The 18,511-nt window shown below is 45.4% G+C and overlaps 1 protein-coding gene and 1 long non-coding RNA gene across 4 annotated transcripts in view; one reads left to right on the top strand and one right to left on the bottom strand.

The window, feature by feature from the left end:
• The window catches only part of LOC147369680 (uncharacterized), a 40,284-nt gene extending 33,202 nt beyond the window's left edge, over positions 1–7,082 (bottom strand). Inside the window, exon 1 of one of the 2 annotated variants that reach the window (XR_015167751.1) lies at positions 6,938–7,082. This is a non-coding gene — a long non-coding RNA (uncharacterized LOC147369680). The remainder of the gene's footprint in view (positions 1–6,937) is intronic. The other variant, XR_015167750.1, reaches the window with a different exon arrangement.
• Positions 7,083–7,097: 15 nt separating this feature from the next.
• Positions 7,098–10,934, top strand: RPS14 (ribosomal protein S14). Of its 2 annotated transcripts, none has more exons than XM_086412471.1 (5): positions 7,098–7,133; positions 7,944–8,094; positions 8,589–8,750; positions 9,828–9,904; positions 10,817–10,934. In XM_086412471.1, exons 2-5 carry the CDS (start codon positions 7,946–7,948, stop codon positions 10,882–10,884), a joined length of 456 nt encoding a protein of 151 aa, XP_086268597.1. In that variant the 5' UTR covers positions 7,098–7,133; positions 7,944–7,945; the 3' UTR covers positions 10,885–10,934. The 2 variants fall into 2 exon arrangements, with proteins under 2 accessions (XP_086268597.1, XP_086268598.1); XM_086412472.1 differs by having other exon boundaries at positions 7,098–7,336.
• Positions 10,935–18,511: the final 7,577 nt, after the last annotated feature.

The raw sequence follows: 18,511 nt of genomic DNA, 5'->3' as shown, positions 1-18,511 counted from the left end.
AAATGTTGTAAAGTTATTTTCTTTTAAAAAAGAAGTACCTCCATACACACTACTGTATATAAAATAGATAACTAATAAGGACCTACTATCTGGCACAGCGGAGTCTACTCAATACTCTGCAATGGGCTATATGGGAAAAGAATCTAAAAAAGAGTGGACACATGTATTTGTATAACAGATTCAGTTTGTTGTACACCTGAAACTAACACAACATTGTAAATCAATTATACCCCAATTTTTTTTTTTTTTTAAATGTGCCTCTTCTATATGCTTGGATTGGCCAAAACATTTGTTCAGGTTTTTCCACAGTATCTTACAGAAAAACCTGAACTAATGTTTTGGCCAACCCGTGTGCAGAGATGGTGTTTGGAAAGAACACACACCAAGGTATTAACAGTGGTGGGTAAGACTGTCGTTTCTTTTTTTCTTCTTGCTCTCCACTCTGAATATTTCTATTCTATGGGTTTTCTTTAATTAATTACTTTTCATAGAGGGGAAAGAGGGCATTACATTTTTAAAAAGAAGTTCTTCCCTGGGCTTTCCTCCAATGGCTAAGAGGAACTGCCAATACGGGTTTGACCCCTGGTGCAGGAAGATTCCACATGCAGCAGAGCCACTCAGCTGGTGTACCGCAACTACCGAAGGCCGAGCACCCTAGAGCCTGCGCTCCTCAGGAAGAGGAGCCACCGCAATGAAAAGCCCGCACACCAAAACTACAGAGCTGGCCTGCTCACTGCAACTAGAGAAAGCCCATGTGCAGCAACGAAAACCCAGTGCAGCCAGAAACAAATAAATAAATTAAAAAAAAGCTCTTCCTGAAATCAAGCCCAAGTTGTTCAATGGCATCAATTACAGTACACAAAGAACCACATGCTGTGTTACATAATTGCTATTTTGTTAAAAAATTATATATATATTTCTCTATGTAGGCTTTATATGTACATGTATGTATTGCTATATTAATATACACACACCTCTGCATATATACACACACACAGAGCACAACCCATGGCCTACTTTTTGTCCCTTCTTCATGTCTCCATCTATACATTCCAATCCTTCAGGGTCCTTCAATGGTGTTATTAGAGGGATATATGGAAGTTGTTATTAAACACAGACTTTGAAGTCAGAATTCCAAATTGCCCACAAATGTGTATTTTCAGTTAAAATCGCCTTCTTTAAACGTAAGGCTGGACACTATAAACTCTTAGAGGAAAACATAGGCAGAACATGGGCATAAATCACAGCAATACTTTTTGGATCTGTCTCCTAGAATAATGAAAATAAAAGCAAAAATTTAAAAATGGCACCTCCTTAAATTCAGTCTTCTGCATAGCAAAAGAAACCATTCACAAAATGAAAAGACAGCTGATACAATGGGAGAGAACACTTGCAAATGAAGTAACCAACAAGGAATTATGTCAAAAAAAACCACAACCCAATCAAAAAATGGGCAGAAGATCTAAATAGACATTTCCCCAAAGAAGCCATATAGAAGGCCAAAAAGCACATAAAAAGATGCTCAACATCACTAATTATCAGAGAAATGCAAATCAAAACTATAATGATGTATCACTTCACATTGGTCAGAATGGCCATCATCAAACAATAAATGCTGGAGAGGGTGTGGAGAAAGGGGGACCGTCCCACACTGTTGGTGGGAACATAAATTGGTGCAGCCACTATGGAGAACAGTATGGCCGTTCCTTAAAAAACTAAAACCAGAGCTGTCATATGACCCAGCAGTGCCTCTCCTGTGCATGTATCTGGAGAAAGCTAGAGTTCAAAAGGATGCATGCAGCTCAGTGTTCACTGCAGCACTGTTTACCACAGCCAAGATGTGGAAGCCTCTCAAATATCCATTGACAGGGGAATGAATAAAGAAGTGGTAGGGCTTCCCTGGCGGCTCAGTGATAAAGAATCCACCTGCCAATGCAGGGGACACTGGTTCGATCCCTGATTCGGGAAGAGCCCATGTGCCATGAAGCAACTAAGCCCATGTGCCATGACTATTTTGCCTGTGCTCCAGAGCCCAGGAGCCACATCTACTGAAGCTCATGCCCGCTAGAGCCTGTGCGCCCCAGCAAGAGAAGCCACCACAATGAGAAACCCGAGCACTGAAGCTAGAGAGCAGCCCCTGCTCAACACAACTAGAGAAAAGCCTGCACAGCCACAAAGACCCAGCACAGCCAAAAATATATAAATAAAAATTATTTTAAAATGATAATCTTAATAAAAAGTGGTAAATACACACACTGGAGTATTACTTGACCATGAAAAAGAATGAAATAATGCCATCTGCATGGATTGCGTGGATGACCTGAAAATCATCATATTAAGTGAACTGTGAACTTCCAGATGTTCAAGTAGGTTTTAGAAAAGGCAGAGGAACCAGAGATCAAATTGCCAACATCAGCTGGATCATGGAAAAAGCAAGAAAGTTCCAGAAAAACATCTATTTCTGCTTTATTGACTATGCCAAAGCCTTTGACTGTGTGGATCACAATAAACTGTGGAAAATTCTGAAAGAGATGGGAATACCAGACCACCTGACCTGCCTCTTGAGAAATTTGTATGCAGGTCAGGAAGCAACAGTTAGAACTGGACATGGAACAACAGACTGGTTCCAAATAGGAAAAGGAGTACGTCAAGGCTGTATATTGTCACCCTGCTTATTTAACTTGTATACAGAGTACATCATGAGAAACTCTGGGCTGGAAGAAGCACAAGCTGGAATCAAGATTGCCAGGAGAAATATCAATAACTTCAGATATGCAGATGACACCACCCTATGGCAGAAAGTGAAGAAGAACTAAAGGGCCTCTTGATGAAAGTGAAAGAGGAGAGTGAAAAAGTTGGCTTAAAGCTCAACAGTCAGAAAACTAAGATCATGGCATCCAGTCCCATCACTTCATGGGAAATAGATGGGGAAACAGTGGAAACAGTGGCTGACTTTATTTTTCTGCGCTCCAAAATCACTGCAGATGGTGACTGCAGCCATGAAATTAAGACGCTTACTCCTTGGAAGGAAAGTTATAATAATCAACGTAGATAGCATATTCAAAAGCAGAGACATTACTTTGCCAACAAAGGTCCGTCTAGTCAAGGCTATGGTTTTTCCAGTAGTCATGTATGGATGTGAGAGTTGGACTGTGAAGAAAGCTGAGTGCTGAAGAATTGATGCTTTTGAACTGTGGTATTGGAGAAGACTCTTGAGAGTCCCTTGGACTGCAAGGAGATCCAACCAGTCCATCCTGAAGGAGATCAGTCCTGGGTGTTCATTAGAAGGACTGATGTTGAAGCTGAAACTCCAGTACTTTGGCCACCTGATGGGAAGAGCTGACTCACTGGAAAAGACCCTGATGCTGGGAAAGATTGAGGGTAGGAGGAGAAGGGGATGACAGAGGATGAGATGGCTGGATGGCATCACCAACTCAACAGACATGGGTTTGGGTGGACTCTGGGAGTTGGTGATGGACAGGGAGGCCTGGCGTGCTGCAGTTCATGGGGTTGCAAAGAGTTGGACATGACCGAGCGACTGAACGGAACTGAAGTAAATCACAGACAAATATCATATGATATTATTCATATGTGGAATCTAATTTTTTTAAGGTGCTATGACTCCTTTTATTTAAAAACATTTATTTATTTGGCTGTGTCAGGTCTTAGTCGGAGAAGGCAATGGCACCCCACTCCAGTACTCTTGCCTGGAAAATCCCATGGATGGAGGAGCCTGGTGGGCTGCAGTCCATGGGGTCGCACAGAGTCGGACACGACTGAAGTGACTTAGCAGCAGGTCTTAGTAGCAGTATGCAGGCTCTTCACTGGGTCATGGGCCACACGGCTCTCTAGTTGTGGCAAGCTCTGGAGTTGTGGCATTCAGACTTTGTTTCCCTGAAGCATGTGGGATCTTAGTTCCCCCACAAGGGATGGAACTTGAATCCCCTGCATTGAAAGGCAGATTCTTAACCACTGAACTACCGGGGAAAGTTGCTAATTTTTTTAAAGAAATGATACAAATGAACTTATTTACAAAACAGAAACAGACTTACAGATATCAAAAACACACTTATAGGGACTTCCTGGTGGCACAGTGTATAGAAATCCACCTGCTAAAGCAGGGGATGCAGCTTCCATCCCTGATCCGGGAAGATTCCACATTCCTAGAGGCAACTAAGCCAGTGCAGCACAACTACTGAGCCCCAGTTCTAGGGCCTGTGCTCCTCAAGAAGAGCAACCACTGCAATGAGAAGCCCACACTCTGCAAGGAACTGTGGCCCCCACTTTCGGAAACTAGAGAAAGCCCTCATAAAACAATGAAGACCCAGCGCTGCCAAAAATTAAGTAATAAATACATAAAATTATTTTCAAAAAACCAAACTTATGGTCACCAAAGGGAAAACGTGGTTGGGGGGGGCGGCGGTGGATAAGTGAGGTTTGCGATTAAGGTACACACAATTATACATGGGACGAGGGCGTGGCAACCCACTCAAGTACTCTTGAGGGGAAAATCACATGGACAGAGAAGTCTGGTGAGCTACGGGCAGTGGGGCTGCAGAGCTCGCAGGCACTACTATATATAAGATAAGTAAAAAACAAACAACAATGACCTACTGAATAGAAAAGGGAACTCTACTAAGTATTCTGATAACCTATATGAGGAAAAGAATTTGGAAAAGAATGAATATATGTATAACTGAATGACTTTGCTGGACACCTGAAACTAACACAACACTGTAATACCCCCCCAAAACCCCAAAATCTATACTCCAATAAAATGTTTGTAAAAATCTCTTTCTTTAAAAGAAAAGTCAAATAGTATCTATTTAATAGTATCTATCTGTACAAAAAAGATCTTCACGACCCAGATAATTATGATGGTGTGATCACTCACCTAGAGCCAGACATCCTGGAATGTGAAGTCAAGTGGGCCTTCGAAAGCATCACTATGAACAAAACTAGTGGAAGCGATGGAATTCCAGTTGAGCTATTCCAAATCCTGAAAGATGATGCTGTGAAAGTGCTGCACTCAATATGCCAGCAAATTTGGAAAACTCAGCAGTGGCCACAGGACTGGAAAAAGTCAGTTTTTATTCCAATCCCAAAGAAAGGCAATGCCAAAGAATGCTCAAACTACTGCACAATTGCACTCATCTCACACGCTAGTAAAGTAATGCTCAAAATTCTCCAAGCCAGGCTTCAGCAATATGTGAACCGTGAACCTCCTGATGTTCAAGCTGGTTTTGAAAAGGCAGAGGAACCAGAGATCAAATCGCCAACATCCGCTGGATCATGGAAAAAGCAAGAAAGTTCCAGAAAAACACCTATTTCTGCTTTATTGACTATGCCAAAAGCCTTTGACTGTGTGGATCACAATAAACTGTGGAAAATTCTGAAAGAGATGGGAATACCAGACCACCTGACCTGCCTCTTGATAAACCTGTATGCAGGTCAGGAAGCAACAGTTAGAACTGGACATGGAACAACAGACTGGTTCCAAATAGGAAAAGGAGTTCATCAAGGCTGTATATTGTCACTCCATTTATTTAACTTATATGCAGAGTACATCATGAGAAACGCTGGACTGGAAGAAACACAAGCTGGAATCAAGACTGCCGGGAGAAATATCAATAACCTCAGATATGCAGATAACACCACCCTTATGGCAGAAAGTGAAGAGGAACTAAAAAGCCTCTTGATGAAAGTGAAAGTGGAGAGTGAAAAAGTTGGCTTAAAGCTCAACATTCAGAAAACGAAGATCATGGCATCCGGTCCCATCACTTCATGGAAAATAGATGGGGAAACAGTGGAAACAGTGTCAGACTTTATTTTGGGGGGCTCCAAAATCACACAGATGGTGACTGCAGCCATGAAATTAAAAGACGCTTACTCCGTGGAAGGAAAGTTATGACCAACCTAGATAGCATATTCAAAAGCAGAGACATTACTTTGCCAACAAAGGTTTGTCTAGTCAAGGCTACGGTTTTTCCTGTGGTCATGTATGGATGTGAGAGTTGGACTGTGAAGAAGGCTGAGCGCCGAAGAATTGATGCTTTTGAACTGTGGTGTTGGAGAAGACTCTTGAGAGTCCCTTGGACTGCAAGGAGATCCAACCAGTCCATTCTGAAGGAGATCAGCCCTGGGATTTCTTTGGAAGGAATGATGCTAAAGCTGAAACTCCAATACTTTGGCCACCTCATGCGAAGAGTTGACTCATTGGAAAAGACTCTGATGCTGGGAGGGATTGGGGGCAAGAGGAGAAGGGGACGACAGAGGATGAGATGGCTGGATGGCATCACTGACTCGATGGACGTGAGTCTCAGTGAACTCCAGAAGTTGGTGATGGACAGGGAGGCCTGGCGTGCTGCAATTCATGGGGGTCGCAAAGAGTTGGACACGACTGAGCGACTGATGTGATCTGATCTGATCTGTTATTGTGGTGAGGATCAAATGAAGCAATGCATATGAATATAGGCTGGCATAAAATGACAAATATTGAATAATTTATTCTTATTTTGTCAAGTACTCAGTAGTTAGAAGGGCTTCCCTGGTGGCTCAGACTGTAAAGAATCTGCCTGCAATGCAGGAGACAGACGTTCGATCCCTGGATCAGGAAGATCCCCTGGAGAAGAGAATGGCAGGCAACCCACTCCAGTATCCGTGCCTGGAGGATTCCATGGACAGAGAAACCTGGAGGGCTACAGTCGAAGGGATTGCAGAGTCAGAGACGACAGACGAATGACAAATTGTCATTTACCTCCGCACCGCGAGGGGAGCTGCCGCCCTCAGGCTAAGCAGGCTCCGGGGTCAGCGTGGTGGAAGTTGGTCTAGCCGCGGTCACCGCCATCTTAGAACACAGGCCTTCCACACCCACGGCGTGTGGCTGCTTCCTTCAGTCTTAGAAGCAGACCGCTCGTCAAGATACCCAGGCCCTTACCTCCTTAGGCGCTCCCTTCAGTAAGCCGTGTTCTCCAGGCGTTTTAATGTCCTTGGAAACGCTAAAATCGGCGTCTTCCGGGAGCTGTCCTCGCCCTGTGACCTCAGACGTGCACTTCCGGGACAAGAGCGTGACCCGTCGCCCCGCCCCCTTCCACCCTCTCTTTCCGGTGGCGGAGTCTGGAGAAGACGCGCAGGTAGGATCCCTGGACAAGGAAAATCGGCTGGCATCCTGCGGCCCGGGGGCTCATCGGGGCCGAGGGCTTGGGGCTGAGGTCTTTCTGCGGGAGACAAACCTAGTGCCGGGCGAGAGGAGCACGGCGGGCTGACCCAGACTCTGTTTCGCGCCCTGTCTCGGGAGGCGGCGGTCTTGGTTTAGGAAAAAACCTGTTAAGTGTGGGTGAGTTCGGATCTAGCCTTGAAGGCGTAGGCCCCGCGCCACGACCACAACTACCTTAACCGGCAGCACACCGTAGTTTGGAAGGGTCGGGTAATAAGTTGGTCTGATGTGAGTTCCCACCTTAACCGGTTATTTCCTGGGCAGTCTCATCCCGGGCCTCTGATCTCTGAAGTTGTCGAATCTGGAAAGTAGAAATAATCGTCTCATGAATCCCGTGGGGATGTAGTGAGGATTCAAGAAGGGAATACAGAGGAAACGGCCTTTCGTTAGGTGCTTCCTAAGTCAGAGTGACTGCTAAGTCGGGCACATTGCAATTTCTGTGCAGGTCTCTCAGAGCCAGTAAATGAGGCTAGGGATTGCACATCGTTGTTTGCTGAACACCTATCACGCGCCTGTGCCCTGAAGCCAGAGATGAGGAGCACTCTGCTCTTGGCAGGGTGGGTTGGGAGTCACCTGGGAGCCCTGATTCCTGCTCCTGGCGGCCTGGAGTGGGAGAGCCAGAGCTCTTCAGTGTCCTGCTCACCTTTCTCGGGGAAGAAGTATTCCCAGAGTTGTAAACACTTGGGGTTTTGTTGTTAAGGTTGGAATTTTTTTTCTTCTCCTTAAGAAATGGCACCTCGCAAGGGGAAGGAAAAGAAGGAAGAACAGGTCATCAGCCTCGGCCCTCAGGTGGCTGAAGGAGAAAATGTATTTGGTGTCTGCCACATCTTTGCGTCCTTCAATGACACTTTTGTGCACGTCACCGATCTTTCTGGCAAGTGAGTTAACCCCCGTGGGGAGGCACAGGACCCAGATAGCAAGGGCTGGGGTTAGAAATGACCAGGGAACTGAGTAGCACTTTAAGGGGATCTCTAGAAATAATTTTTATTAAAGATGTTCAGATAAGGATATGTGCTTGGTTGATTAGTGCACAGATACTGTAATCTAGGTGCTGGGGTTCTAAGAGAAAAGAAGCTACATTTTTTGCCTTTACAGTCTGTGGACTTCTTATGTAAAATGAGGAGGAATTACCCCTATTACTCGAGTAATAAGATTAAAGCTAAGAGTAAAGTGTTGATGCAGTGTTAAGCTGGGATCTGTGAACACCATCACTGCAGAACCTAGGGCAGTCTTGTGGGATCAGGATGCTTGTTCAGATTGACCTTCATCTTCTGCCCTTCCTGGGCAGTAGTGCTCTTTATCTTTAGGGTGTGATATGCACTCTGAATCCTTGATGGGTAAGAAAGAAAGGATCCTGTGCTTTTGTTCCCAGGGAAACCATCTGCCGTGTAACTGGTGGGATGAAGGTGAAGGCTGACCGAGATGAGTCCTCTCCATATGCTGCCATGTTGGCTGCCCAGGATGTAGCCCAGAGATGCAAGGAGCTGGGCATCACTGCCCTCCACATCAAACTCCGGGCCACAGGAGGAAATAGGTAAGGCTGGGAGGATAGTGAGGCCACTGAGCTTGGGCAAGGCATCATAGGTACCTATGTAATTAATATGGGCATACCTCAGAGATACTGTGGGTTTGGTTCCAGACACCACTGCAATAAAAACAGTATCTCAGTAAGAATGAGCAACACTGTTTTCTCAGTGTGTATAAGAGTTAGGTTTACACTATATTGTAGCCTATTGTGTGTGCAGTAGCATCCTGTCTTTTTTAAAAAATGCAGCATACCTTAATTTTAAAATACTTTATTGCTTTAAAAAAAATGTAACTGGGACTTTTTAAAAAGGGCATGATTTGTGAAGCACAATTAAATGAGGTGTGCCTGTAATTGGTTTCTGCACTCACCCTGCCCCAACTTACTGTGTTAATTGAGCATACACAGCATATGAAGTGCTATGTTACAAGTACTAGAAGAGAGTGATAGGGAAAACAGTTATTGTTTCCATCCTCTGTGGCTCTCAGTCTGGCAGAGTTAGGCTTTAAACAATATAGAGCAGGGGAGCGTATGGTTCCTTTTTGCAGCAAATGTTGGGGAGCAGAAATGTGTCAGGGCTGGGTTGATAATAGAATTTAAATGAAGACCTAATGTGATATTAGGAATTGGTCCAATGAAGGGAGGACAGAGGAGAGTATTACAGCCAGGGACAACTGGAAGGAAAAGGTCTTGGAGTGGAAATGAGCTTGGGACATCTCTGGGCATGAAAACTTTTTAATAGTAATGATCTGAGTTTGAGGTTGGTTGGTTTGTTAAAGATGGCCGCTGTGTGAGACCAGATAGGAAGTTGTTAAGTGATCCACTGATCTTGGGAGGGTGGGAAAGGACAGATCACCAAAAAGACTTAGAATCACAGCATGTGACGAAAGGGAGCACTTAATGTTTGGCAGAATACTGTAAAGCAGTTATCCTTCCATTGCAAATAAATATTTTTAAAAGAGGGCACTTCCTTAAACAGGCTGCAGGCAGAGCAGAATACAAACTATGGCCCATGGTGCGGGGAAGGTATGCAACAAATAATGACTTGGCCAAAAGCTTTTCTTAATTTCGATATTTGTTTTCTAGGACCAAGACTCCTGGACCAGGGGCCCAGTCAGCGCTCAGAGCCCTCGCCCGCTCAGGGATGAAGATTGGGCGGATTGGTGAGTACCCCTCTTTGGCTGATGCTTGGTTTTGTTTCAGGTGTGACCCCAGAAAGCATGCGGTCTGTGCAGTGGACATAGGCCCTGGTCTGCTAACTTTTGGCAGTTAGATTTGTTAATGGGGTGTGCAAGAGGTACCGAGTGACATAAACTCTCTACGTGAACACTCATGCCACCTTGACCTGAATGTCCTGCATCGGAACAGCACTGTCTCATTTCTGTACTTTTGTGCCTGATGGTGGCTGGTGGAACTAATGGGAGATAAATTGTCCTTTCTATTGTTTTCAAGGGAGTTGTGTTCAATATTTTGGGGGGCTGACTACTGTGTATTAGTAGAGCGGGCTAGTCATTGTGACAAAAATATATGGAGGGGGCAGTGGCTCCCATGGTTAAGAATCACAGCAGTTCTCTATGCTTGCAGAGCGTTTATACCCTCGTGTCTGGCCGTTTATAGCTCTTAGAAAGATGTTAGCCCTTCCCTGCTGTTTCTGTGATAGCGTGTACTGATCCCTCGACCTGATGGTCCATCTCTCTCTCAAGATTTTTTTCAAAACATTTTCAATCTTCTTTTACCTATTAAAAAGGAGCTGTTCTTCAGTTTGAGAGGATTTTTCCACTAGAGTCAGTGGGCTAGGTATCAGAAACCTGGATTTGTCACCTCCCTCTGACATCCTATTCAAGTTGCCTACTCTGTCTGAGCTTCAGTTTCCCCTTCATGGAATTTTAGTTCAAACTACATGAGAAGTTTTGAGGAGGCAGCTCGTGGGTCAGCTGGACCCATCTGCTACATACTGAGGACTTAACTTGGGAAGCAGTAGGATCCACTGCTGATCTGTTTGACCACTGGCCTCGGGCAGCCTGCGCCCCTTCCCATCCAGCTCCAGACAATGATGTTTTCTCTTCTCCCCACAGAGGATGTCACCCCCATCCCCTCCGACAGCACCCGCAGGAAGGGGGGTCGCCGTGGTCGCCGTCTGTGAACAGGACTTCTCAAATTATTGCTTTCTGTTAATAAATTGCTTTGATGTAAGCTGTTTTTGACTCCAGTCATCTCTCCTTTATGTAGGGGCCATTGCTCGGGGGTACTTGATTCCTTTTTCCTGTCTGTTTAACCAGGGTATGGGGCTGTCTTGAGGTCACGGGTGCATTGATAAACCAGCAGCCATTTAATAGATACATTGCTTCAGAGAATGTATATAACCTGTCAAAGAGGAACATGAAGTGTTGATCCAGCCCCTGCCCTGGGACAGGGTGAGCCTGTGTTCTGTGAACTGGTTTCCTGAGAGGAGGAGCGGAAGGAGAGGTGAAATTCTGGTGCTACAGTTGGGTCTTCTCAACACTACTGTTTGTGACATTAGTTGCCTCAGTCATCTAAAGAGACCAAGGCCTTGGAGACCTTGTTTTGAAAGTGGAGATGTTGATTCCAAAAATGGACCAATTCTTAAAGAGCGGGAGTGGAGTGGAAACTGTTGAGCCCAGTGTAGCCTGAGCAGAAGAGCCTTCCAGACAGCCATATATAAACACGTGTGGGTGGGTACTCACCCCCCACACCTTCTGTGCAAGAAAGGGAGTGCACTGTCTTGTATCTTTCTTTTTCTCACTTGGCAGATCTAGGAGGCTGTTCCACATCAGTACATAAAGTACATAAAGATTCAGTCACCCACAAATACACACCAAGCCCTATTTTCATCAGTGATAAAAAAGTTTGTGCTTTCCGGAAGCCTGCATCCAACTCCAAGGACCCAGTGGCACCAGATGGTCCTGAGTGTTCTGCAGAGGATTAGCCCAGGGCCCTGGGATGGTGACTTCTACTCGGAGGCAAGACAATGACGTAACACTTTGAGGGTTCATCCCAGCAGACGTGTTTCAGTACTTCATTCCTTTTTATTGCTGTTTAGCATCCATTTCCCAGGTATACATCTATTCACAACTCCCATCCCACTTGGAAGAGCCCTGAAGAGGTGAGTCTTGCCATGGCTCCTACCAACTTACTGTGTGTGATGGATTAGCCATAAAAGAGTCTGTTCATCATCTTTAAAATGAGTAATTACAACACAAAGTATAAATGAGTCCATGCTGATTCAGGTGATTTTAAGATGAAGGCATAAATCTTACAAAAACTAAAAATAGTTGCTCCCCCTTCCAGGAATTGAACTTACCTGTGGGCTAGACTTAGTGACTCACTTTCCAAAGAATGGAACATGGAAGATGTTAGCTTTGGAGAGATGAACTATTAAGGGTTGCTGAACACTTGGATAAATCATGTTTCTAGTACTCTGACTTGACAAGATGATGAATACTTCAACTGAAGTTTAAATTTCTGAAAACCCATAATCTAGTTAGAGGGCATTCTACAACATATCAACATTTAAATTGTCAAAAGTTAAACCAGGACTCAAGACCAGAAGAGCTGAAGGAGGTGGAATAAGGCATTGGATCCTGGACCTGAAAGGGCATTAGTGTAAAAACTAATAAAATATTAACCTGGGGACTTCCCTTGTCCAGTGCTTAAGAATCTGCCTTCTGATGCAGGGGAGGCAGGTTTGATCCTGGTTCAGAGAACTAAGATCCTGCATGCTGCAGGGCAACAAACCCCATGTGCTCTAGAGCCCATGCTCTGCAACAGGAAGGCCAAACACCCTGCAATGAAGAGCCGGACACCACAGTGAAGGCCAGTGTGGCCAAAAAAAAAATCTGAATCTGCAGTCCAATTAGTAGTAATGTACCTGTGCTCCTTAGTTTTGACAAGTGAATTGTTAAAAATGTAAGATACTAGCATTCAGTTCAGTCAGTTCAGTTGCTCAGTCGTGTCGGACTCTTTGCGACCCCATGAATCGCAGCATGCCAGGCCTCCCTGTCCATCACCAACTCCAGGAGTTGACTAAGATTCACGTCCATCGAGTCAGTGATGCCATCCAGCCATCTCATCCTCTGTCATCCCCTTCTCCTCCTGCCCCCAATCCCTCCCAGCATCAGAGTTGGAAACCAAATGAGTGATATACAGAAAGGTCATATCTTGCAACTTTTTGGTAAATCTAAAAGTATCCCTAAAACATTGCAGGGATGGGGGGAAATGAGGGTGCTTTTCTACTGTTCTGGTTTCGAAGGCAGGGCATGGTACACAGACCTGCAAGAGGCAGGTATTCCAGGGTGGAAATCCCAGTTCCCCAGATTTGGACTCAACCTTGGGCAAGTTATTTAACCTCTCAGCCCTTTAGTGAAAATTCCTGTGATAATGGCAGCCTCATAGTGCATCACAAGAAAGATTAAAGCGTTTAATCTGGCACTGAAGAAACTGCTCCTATTCTTAATGCCTGTTCAGTTCTGCCAGGCATCATGAATGACAGCTGGCTGGAATCCTGGTGGGAAGATGCTGGCGCTCACTGAAGCGTTCTTTTTATTTCCTGTGATGGGACTTTGCAACTTGTCCTGCTGTTTCCTGGTAACCAGGGATGTAATCAGGAATTTTTGAAAGCAGTTCATTTCTAGGTTTTGTTTGCAAGTTGCAAAGAGCTAGTTGGTGCAGTCCAGGTTGGAATGTAAGTGGCCTATTGGCCACTGAGGTGGACAGGGCAGGACTTGGCCTGTTGCCCACCTGAGACTGCAGACCATGGAAGCCCAGCCACTGACTGTAAGTGCAGCCTCAGTCAGGGCCATAGAGATGGTCCCTACTTCTCACTCCTTTCTCATACCTGAGCTCCTGCAACAGTCTTTCTCCTAACAGGTCTTCCTGTCTTCCCTCTGTTCTTTGTTTGGTCGTAAGTCAAGCAGAGACATTACTTTGTCAACAAAGGTCCATCTAGTCAAGGCTATGGTTTTTCCAGTAGTCATGTATGGATGTGAGAGTTGGACTATAAAGAAAGCTGAGCACTGAAGAATTGATGCTTTTGAATTGTGGTGCTGGAGAAGACTCTTGAGAGTCCCTTGGACTGCAAGGAGATCCAACCAGTCCATCCTAAAGGAGATCAGTCCTGAGTGTTCATTGGAAGGACTGATGTTGAAGCTGCAACTCCAATACTTTGGCCACCTGATGCAAAGAGCTGACTCATTTGAAAAGACCCTGATGCTGGGAAAGATTGAGGGCAGGAGGAGAAGGGGATGACAGGATGAGATGGTTGGATGGCATTACTGACTCAATGGACATGAGTTTGGGTAAACTCCGGGAGTTGGTGATGGACAGGGGGGCCTGGCATGCTGTGGTTCATGAGGTCACAAAGAGTTGGACATGACTGAGCGACTGAACTGAACTGAAGTCATGTCCAACTCTTTGTGACCCCATAGACCAGGGCCTGCCAGGCTCCTCTGTCCATGGAATTTCCCAGGCAGGAATACTGGAGTGGGCTGCCATTTCCTTCTCTAGGGCCTCTTCTCGACTCAGGGATCAAACCCACATCTCCTGCGTTGGCAGATGGATTCCTTACCACTGAGCCACCAAGGAAGCCCTGTCTTCCCTCTGGCCCATGCCTATGCCTAGGCCACACTACAACTGTGTGATCTAAAATTAACTGGATCCTGTCACACATACCCCTGCTATTTTATCCATGCCTCACTCTTATCTTCAGTCTAGAATCCAGTCTCCATGAATCTCCAGTATTTTGTCTAACCCTGCCATACCCTTCACCCTCTCTGTCCAAACCAAATCCAGTTCCTTTCACTTTGCCAATTCTCCATGCCTTCAGTCTGACTCCTTCAGTATCTTCTCTCCCCTTGGCCTCACTACCTACCACTTACCTGTTGGAATCAGTTTTTCATCACTCTCTCAAAGTTATCTTCTGGGATGTCCCTCAAGGTGCTTCTCCACTCACTTCCCCCATCACTCTTACTCCCCTCGTGGTACCACTAGTCTCCCTGTATCCTAATAGCATATTGCCCTGCTAATCTGCTAGCTCTGAGGGCAGAGAATGTCTTGTACAGTGTCTGCCAGCCCAGCTCCCAGTCTGCAAAAATAGGGGCTCTATAAAGACTTGTTCGATGAATCATTGAAAGAACTGCCTTCACCTTCTGTAGTTTAGTCAGTTGAAGGACTTTTCTAATAGATTCTAGATACGTTGCAACAAACATGCATTCTTGGGTTCTAAGAAAGTTAAGGAAATTCCAAGGAGCATTGAAGAAATGGGAAAGAAAAGGACATCAAGATAAAATGCTTTAGGGAGCTGAGAGCTATAGGAAAGAAAGCTGGGGTAACCCTTGGGGCAAATACTGGAGTTAGTGCCAGGAGGTTAAGTAAGTTTAATCCCCTAAGGGCTCTGCTCTCAGCCCCAACCACAGCCCCAAGGTGAGGGAACTGAACTTGACTTTCATATTAACCCAGAAACCCTCATTTCAGAGCTAATGTGGTCACAGGTGGGAGTGTCTCTGGGCTCTTTGTAGAAGAGCAAGTCCTCTTTGGAGAAAGTGAAAGTGTTAGTCACTGTCATGTCCAACTCTTGTGGCACCACCTGCCAGCCTCCTCTGTCCATGGGATTCTCCAGGCAAGATACTGGAGTGGGTTGCCATTCCCTTCTCCATGGGATCTTCCCGACCCAGGGATCGAACCCAGGTCTCCCCCATGGCAGGCATATTCTTTACTGTCTGAGCCACCAGGAAAGCCACCTACAATTGAGATCTTGACAGTTGTTTTTTCTTCCAGTTAACTCCATTGACCTGGGTGATGGTGTCATGGCTCCCTTTTGCCCAGGGGAATACTATCAAGGCAATTCTCAGTCTCTTGATGAAAGATCTGGGAAACCTTTCACAAAACATGGCCTCAGGGGGAGCATTGCTGACCTTAAGTGGTCCAAAGAGAAGATGTATAAGGAACTTCAAATAAGTTAAGTTCTGTCTTGGTGCATGTAGTCCTAAGGTGGTAGAACTTGGCCAGTGGGTAGATAGGAGTTGTAGAGAGATTTAAGCATCAGATAAAGGAGAGTTTTCTAAAAGAGAGCCACTAAGAGGAAATAAAACTGCTTCCTAATCATTGGAGGCATACAAGCGTAAGCCAGGCCCCCACAGGCTAGCGAATCAGAATCAGTGTGGCAGAGACAGTTGTTTCCTAGTGCTCCTTCATCTTCTGTTATGAATAGTAGCAGCCTCAGTGTTTAGCTGGATGCATGGTTGATCAGAATAGAGATCACTTTTCCTAACTATAGTCACCAGGCTATATATTACAGCCCCAGGACTTATAAGAAAATGTCTTAAATAATGTCTAGATACTTGCTTTCAGATCTTTGCCGGAACTTGTCACCTGATCAAACAGACCTTCCTTGATCATCACAGATCAATTAATGTTTCTTCCCCCGCCCCACCTCTAGTCATCATTCTCAAGCTGTTTACCTACCACATGCATAGCACTTAACCCGAGTGAAAAAGTTGGCTTAAAGCTCAACATTCAGAAAACGAAGATCATGGCATCCGGTCCCATCACTTCTTGGGAAATAGATGGGGAAACAGTGGAAACTGTCAGACTTTATTTTTCTGGGCTCCAAAATCACTACAGATGGTGACTGCAGCCATGAAATTAAAAGACGCTTACTCCGTGGAAGGAAAGTTATGACCAACCTAGATAGCGTATTCAAAAGCAGAGACATTACTTTGCCAACAAAGGTCCGTCTAGTCAAGGCTATGGTTTTTCCTGTGGTCATGTATGGATGTGAGAGTTGGACTGTGAAGAAGGCTGAGTGCCGAAGAATTGATGCTTTTGAACTGCGGTGTTGGAGAAGACTCTTGAGAGTCCCTTGGACTGCAAGGAGATCCAACCAGTCCATTCTGAAGGAGATCAACCCTGGGATTTCTTTGGAAGGACTGATGTTGAAGCTGAAACTCCAGTACTTTGGCCACCTCATGCGAAGGGTTGGAAAAGACTCTGATGCTGGGAGGGATTGGGGGCAGGAGGAGAAGGGGACGACAGAGGATGAGATGGCTGGATGGCATCACTGACTCGATAGACATGAGTCTGAGTGAACTCCGGGAGTTGGTGATGGACAGGGAGGCCTGGCGTGCTGCGATTCATGGGGTCGCAGAGTCGGACACAACTGAGCAACTGAACTGAACTGAACTAAACCCTAGTGCGGAGTCTGTGACTCTTGAGTCCTATGGTTCTCAACCTTGAGTGTGCATCACATTCAGTAGATCTGGGATGGAGGCCTGAGGACATGTGTTTCTAACAAGTCCCCAAGCAGTGCTGACATCAGTGGTCTGGAGACCACACTTGGAGAACCAGTGGATGTGTCTGTTTAGGTCACTGCTGTATCCCAGCACCAGGAGCTCTACGTTAAGCTGTGGTGTTTTCTACATGTTTGTGGACTCATTTTGCAGATATCACATTCAAATAGATTTAAGGCAAGTACTCTTATCCACATTTGACCTACAGAGAACCTGAGTGTCAGAGAAATTGAGTTGTCCAGGGGCACATAGCTAGAAAGGGTCAGGGCAGCGATTCGAACCTATGCTTGTCTGAAACCACAGAGTGTGCCCTCCTCAATCACTGTGCTGGCACACCCTTGGTGGGCTCCAGCTCAGTACGGTCTGGTTGAGGATTAGGAAGAGGAGGACCCTCCCTGTCCTTGCATGAGATTGGGAAGTAGAAGGCAGCAGGGGACCGCTCCTGAAGGAGCCCAGCGGCTGTCGCGTTCTCAGCCACCGTGTACTGGTGGCCACCAGGTGGCAGCAGCATACAGACGGCATGGCGGGGTCTGGGTTCTGCCGCCCTTAACTTCTGTGGCCCTAGATGTTTCCCCTTTCTCATGGTCTTTGGTTTCCCCATCTTCACAGATAGAAGATTAGATCTCTGTAATATCTAAAGAACCCTTGCAGCTCAAATACCATCTATAAGAGACAGGTGCAGCCACTGGAAGTCGAATGCTCCCAAACCAAATATACTGTTTCTCTTCTCCCACACTGAGAAATACCCTCAAACCGGAATTCCATCGCTAACAAACCCCGCCCCCCCGACTGCTGCAAACCCCCACTATACTGTCACTGTCCAGAAGAAATATGCAAGCCACAAAACTTAGCCACATAATTTCAAATTTCCTAGTAGCTTATTAATAAATATAAAAAGTGACATTAATTATAATATATTTTACTTAACCCAATATATCCAGTGATTATATCAATGTATAATCAATATGGAAAGTTATTACCAAGATAGTTTATATTTTCTTTCTGAGCTACACCTTGAAATCCAGTGTGTATTTGTCTCAATTCAGACTAGCCATGTTTCAAGGCTTCACCTGCCACATGTGGCTAGTGGCTGCCCTGGTAGACAGCATAGTCCTAGGATATTAATGACAAATATTTATTGAGGTATACGCTATACTGTCTTATATACATTTCTCAGTCCTCATAACACCCTATGAAATAGGCAAGATTACTATTAGTCTAATTTTGTAGATAATGAAACTGAGGTTCAGGGAGGCTTTTTGGCCAAGATCACAGAGTAGGTCAGCAGAAGAGTCTGGATTTGAACTTGGCTCTGTCTGGTGCCAGAGTGTGGCTCTTCATCTTGACGTAATCCTCCTGGTAGGAGATGTTTAGGACATGCAGTCGATGGGACCCACTGACTGGGATTCCAAATCTAGGGAATGAAAAAGCCCGGGAGCCAACAAGAAGGCCTGTGAGGGCAGTAGA

This window comes from Bos grunniens, chromosome 7, assembly GCF_055505025.1.
Source record: "Bos grunniens cultivar Pamir isolate PY7600 chromosome 7, Bosgru_T2T1.0, whole genome shotgun sequence".
NCBI lineage: Eukaryota > Metazoa > Chordata > Mammalia > Artiodactyla > Bovidae > Bos > Bos grunniens.
This window is presented reverse-complemented; position numbering and strand designations above follow the sequence as displayed.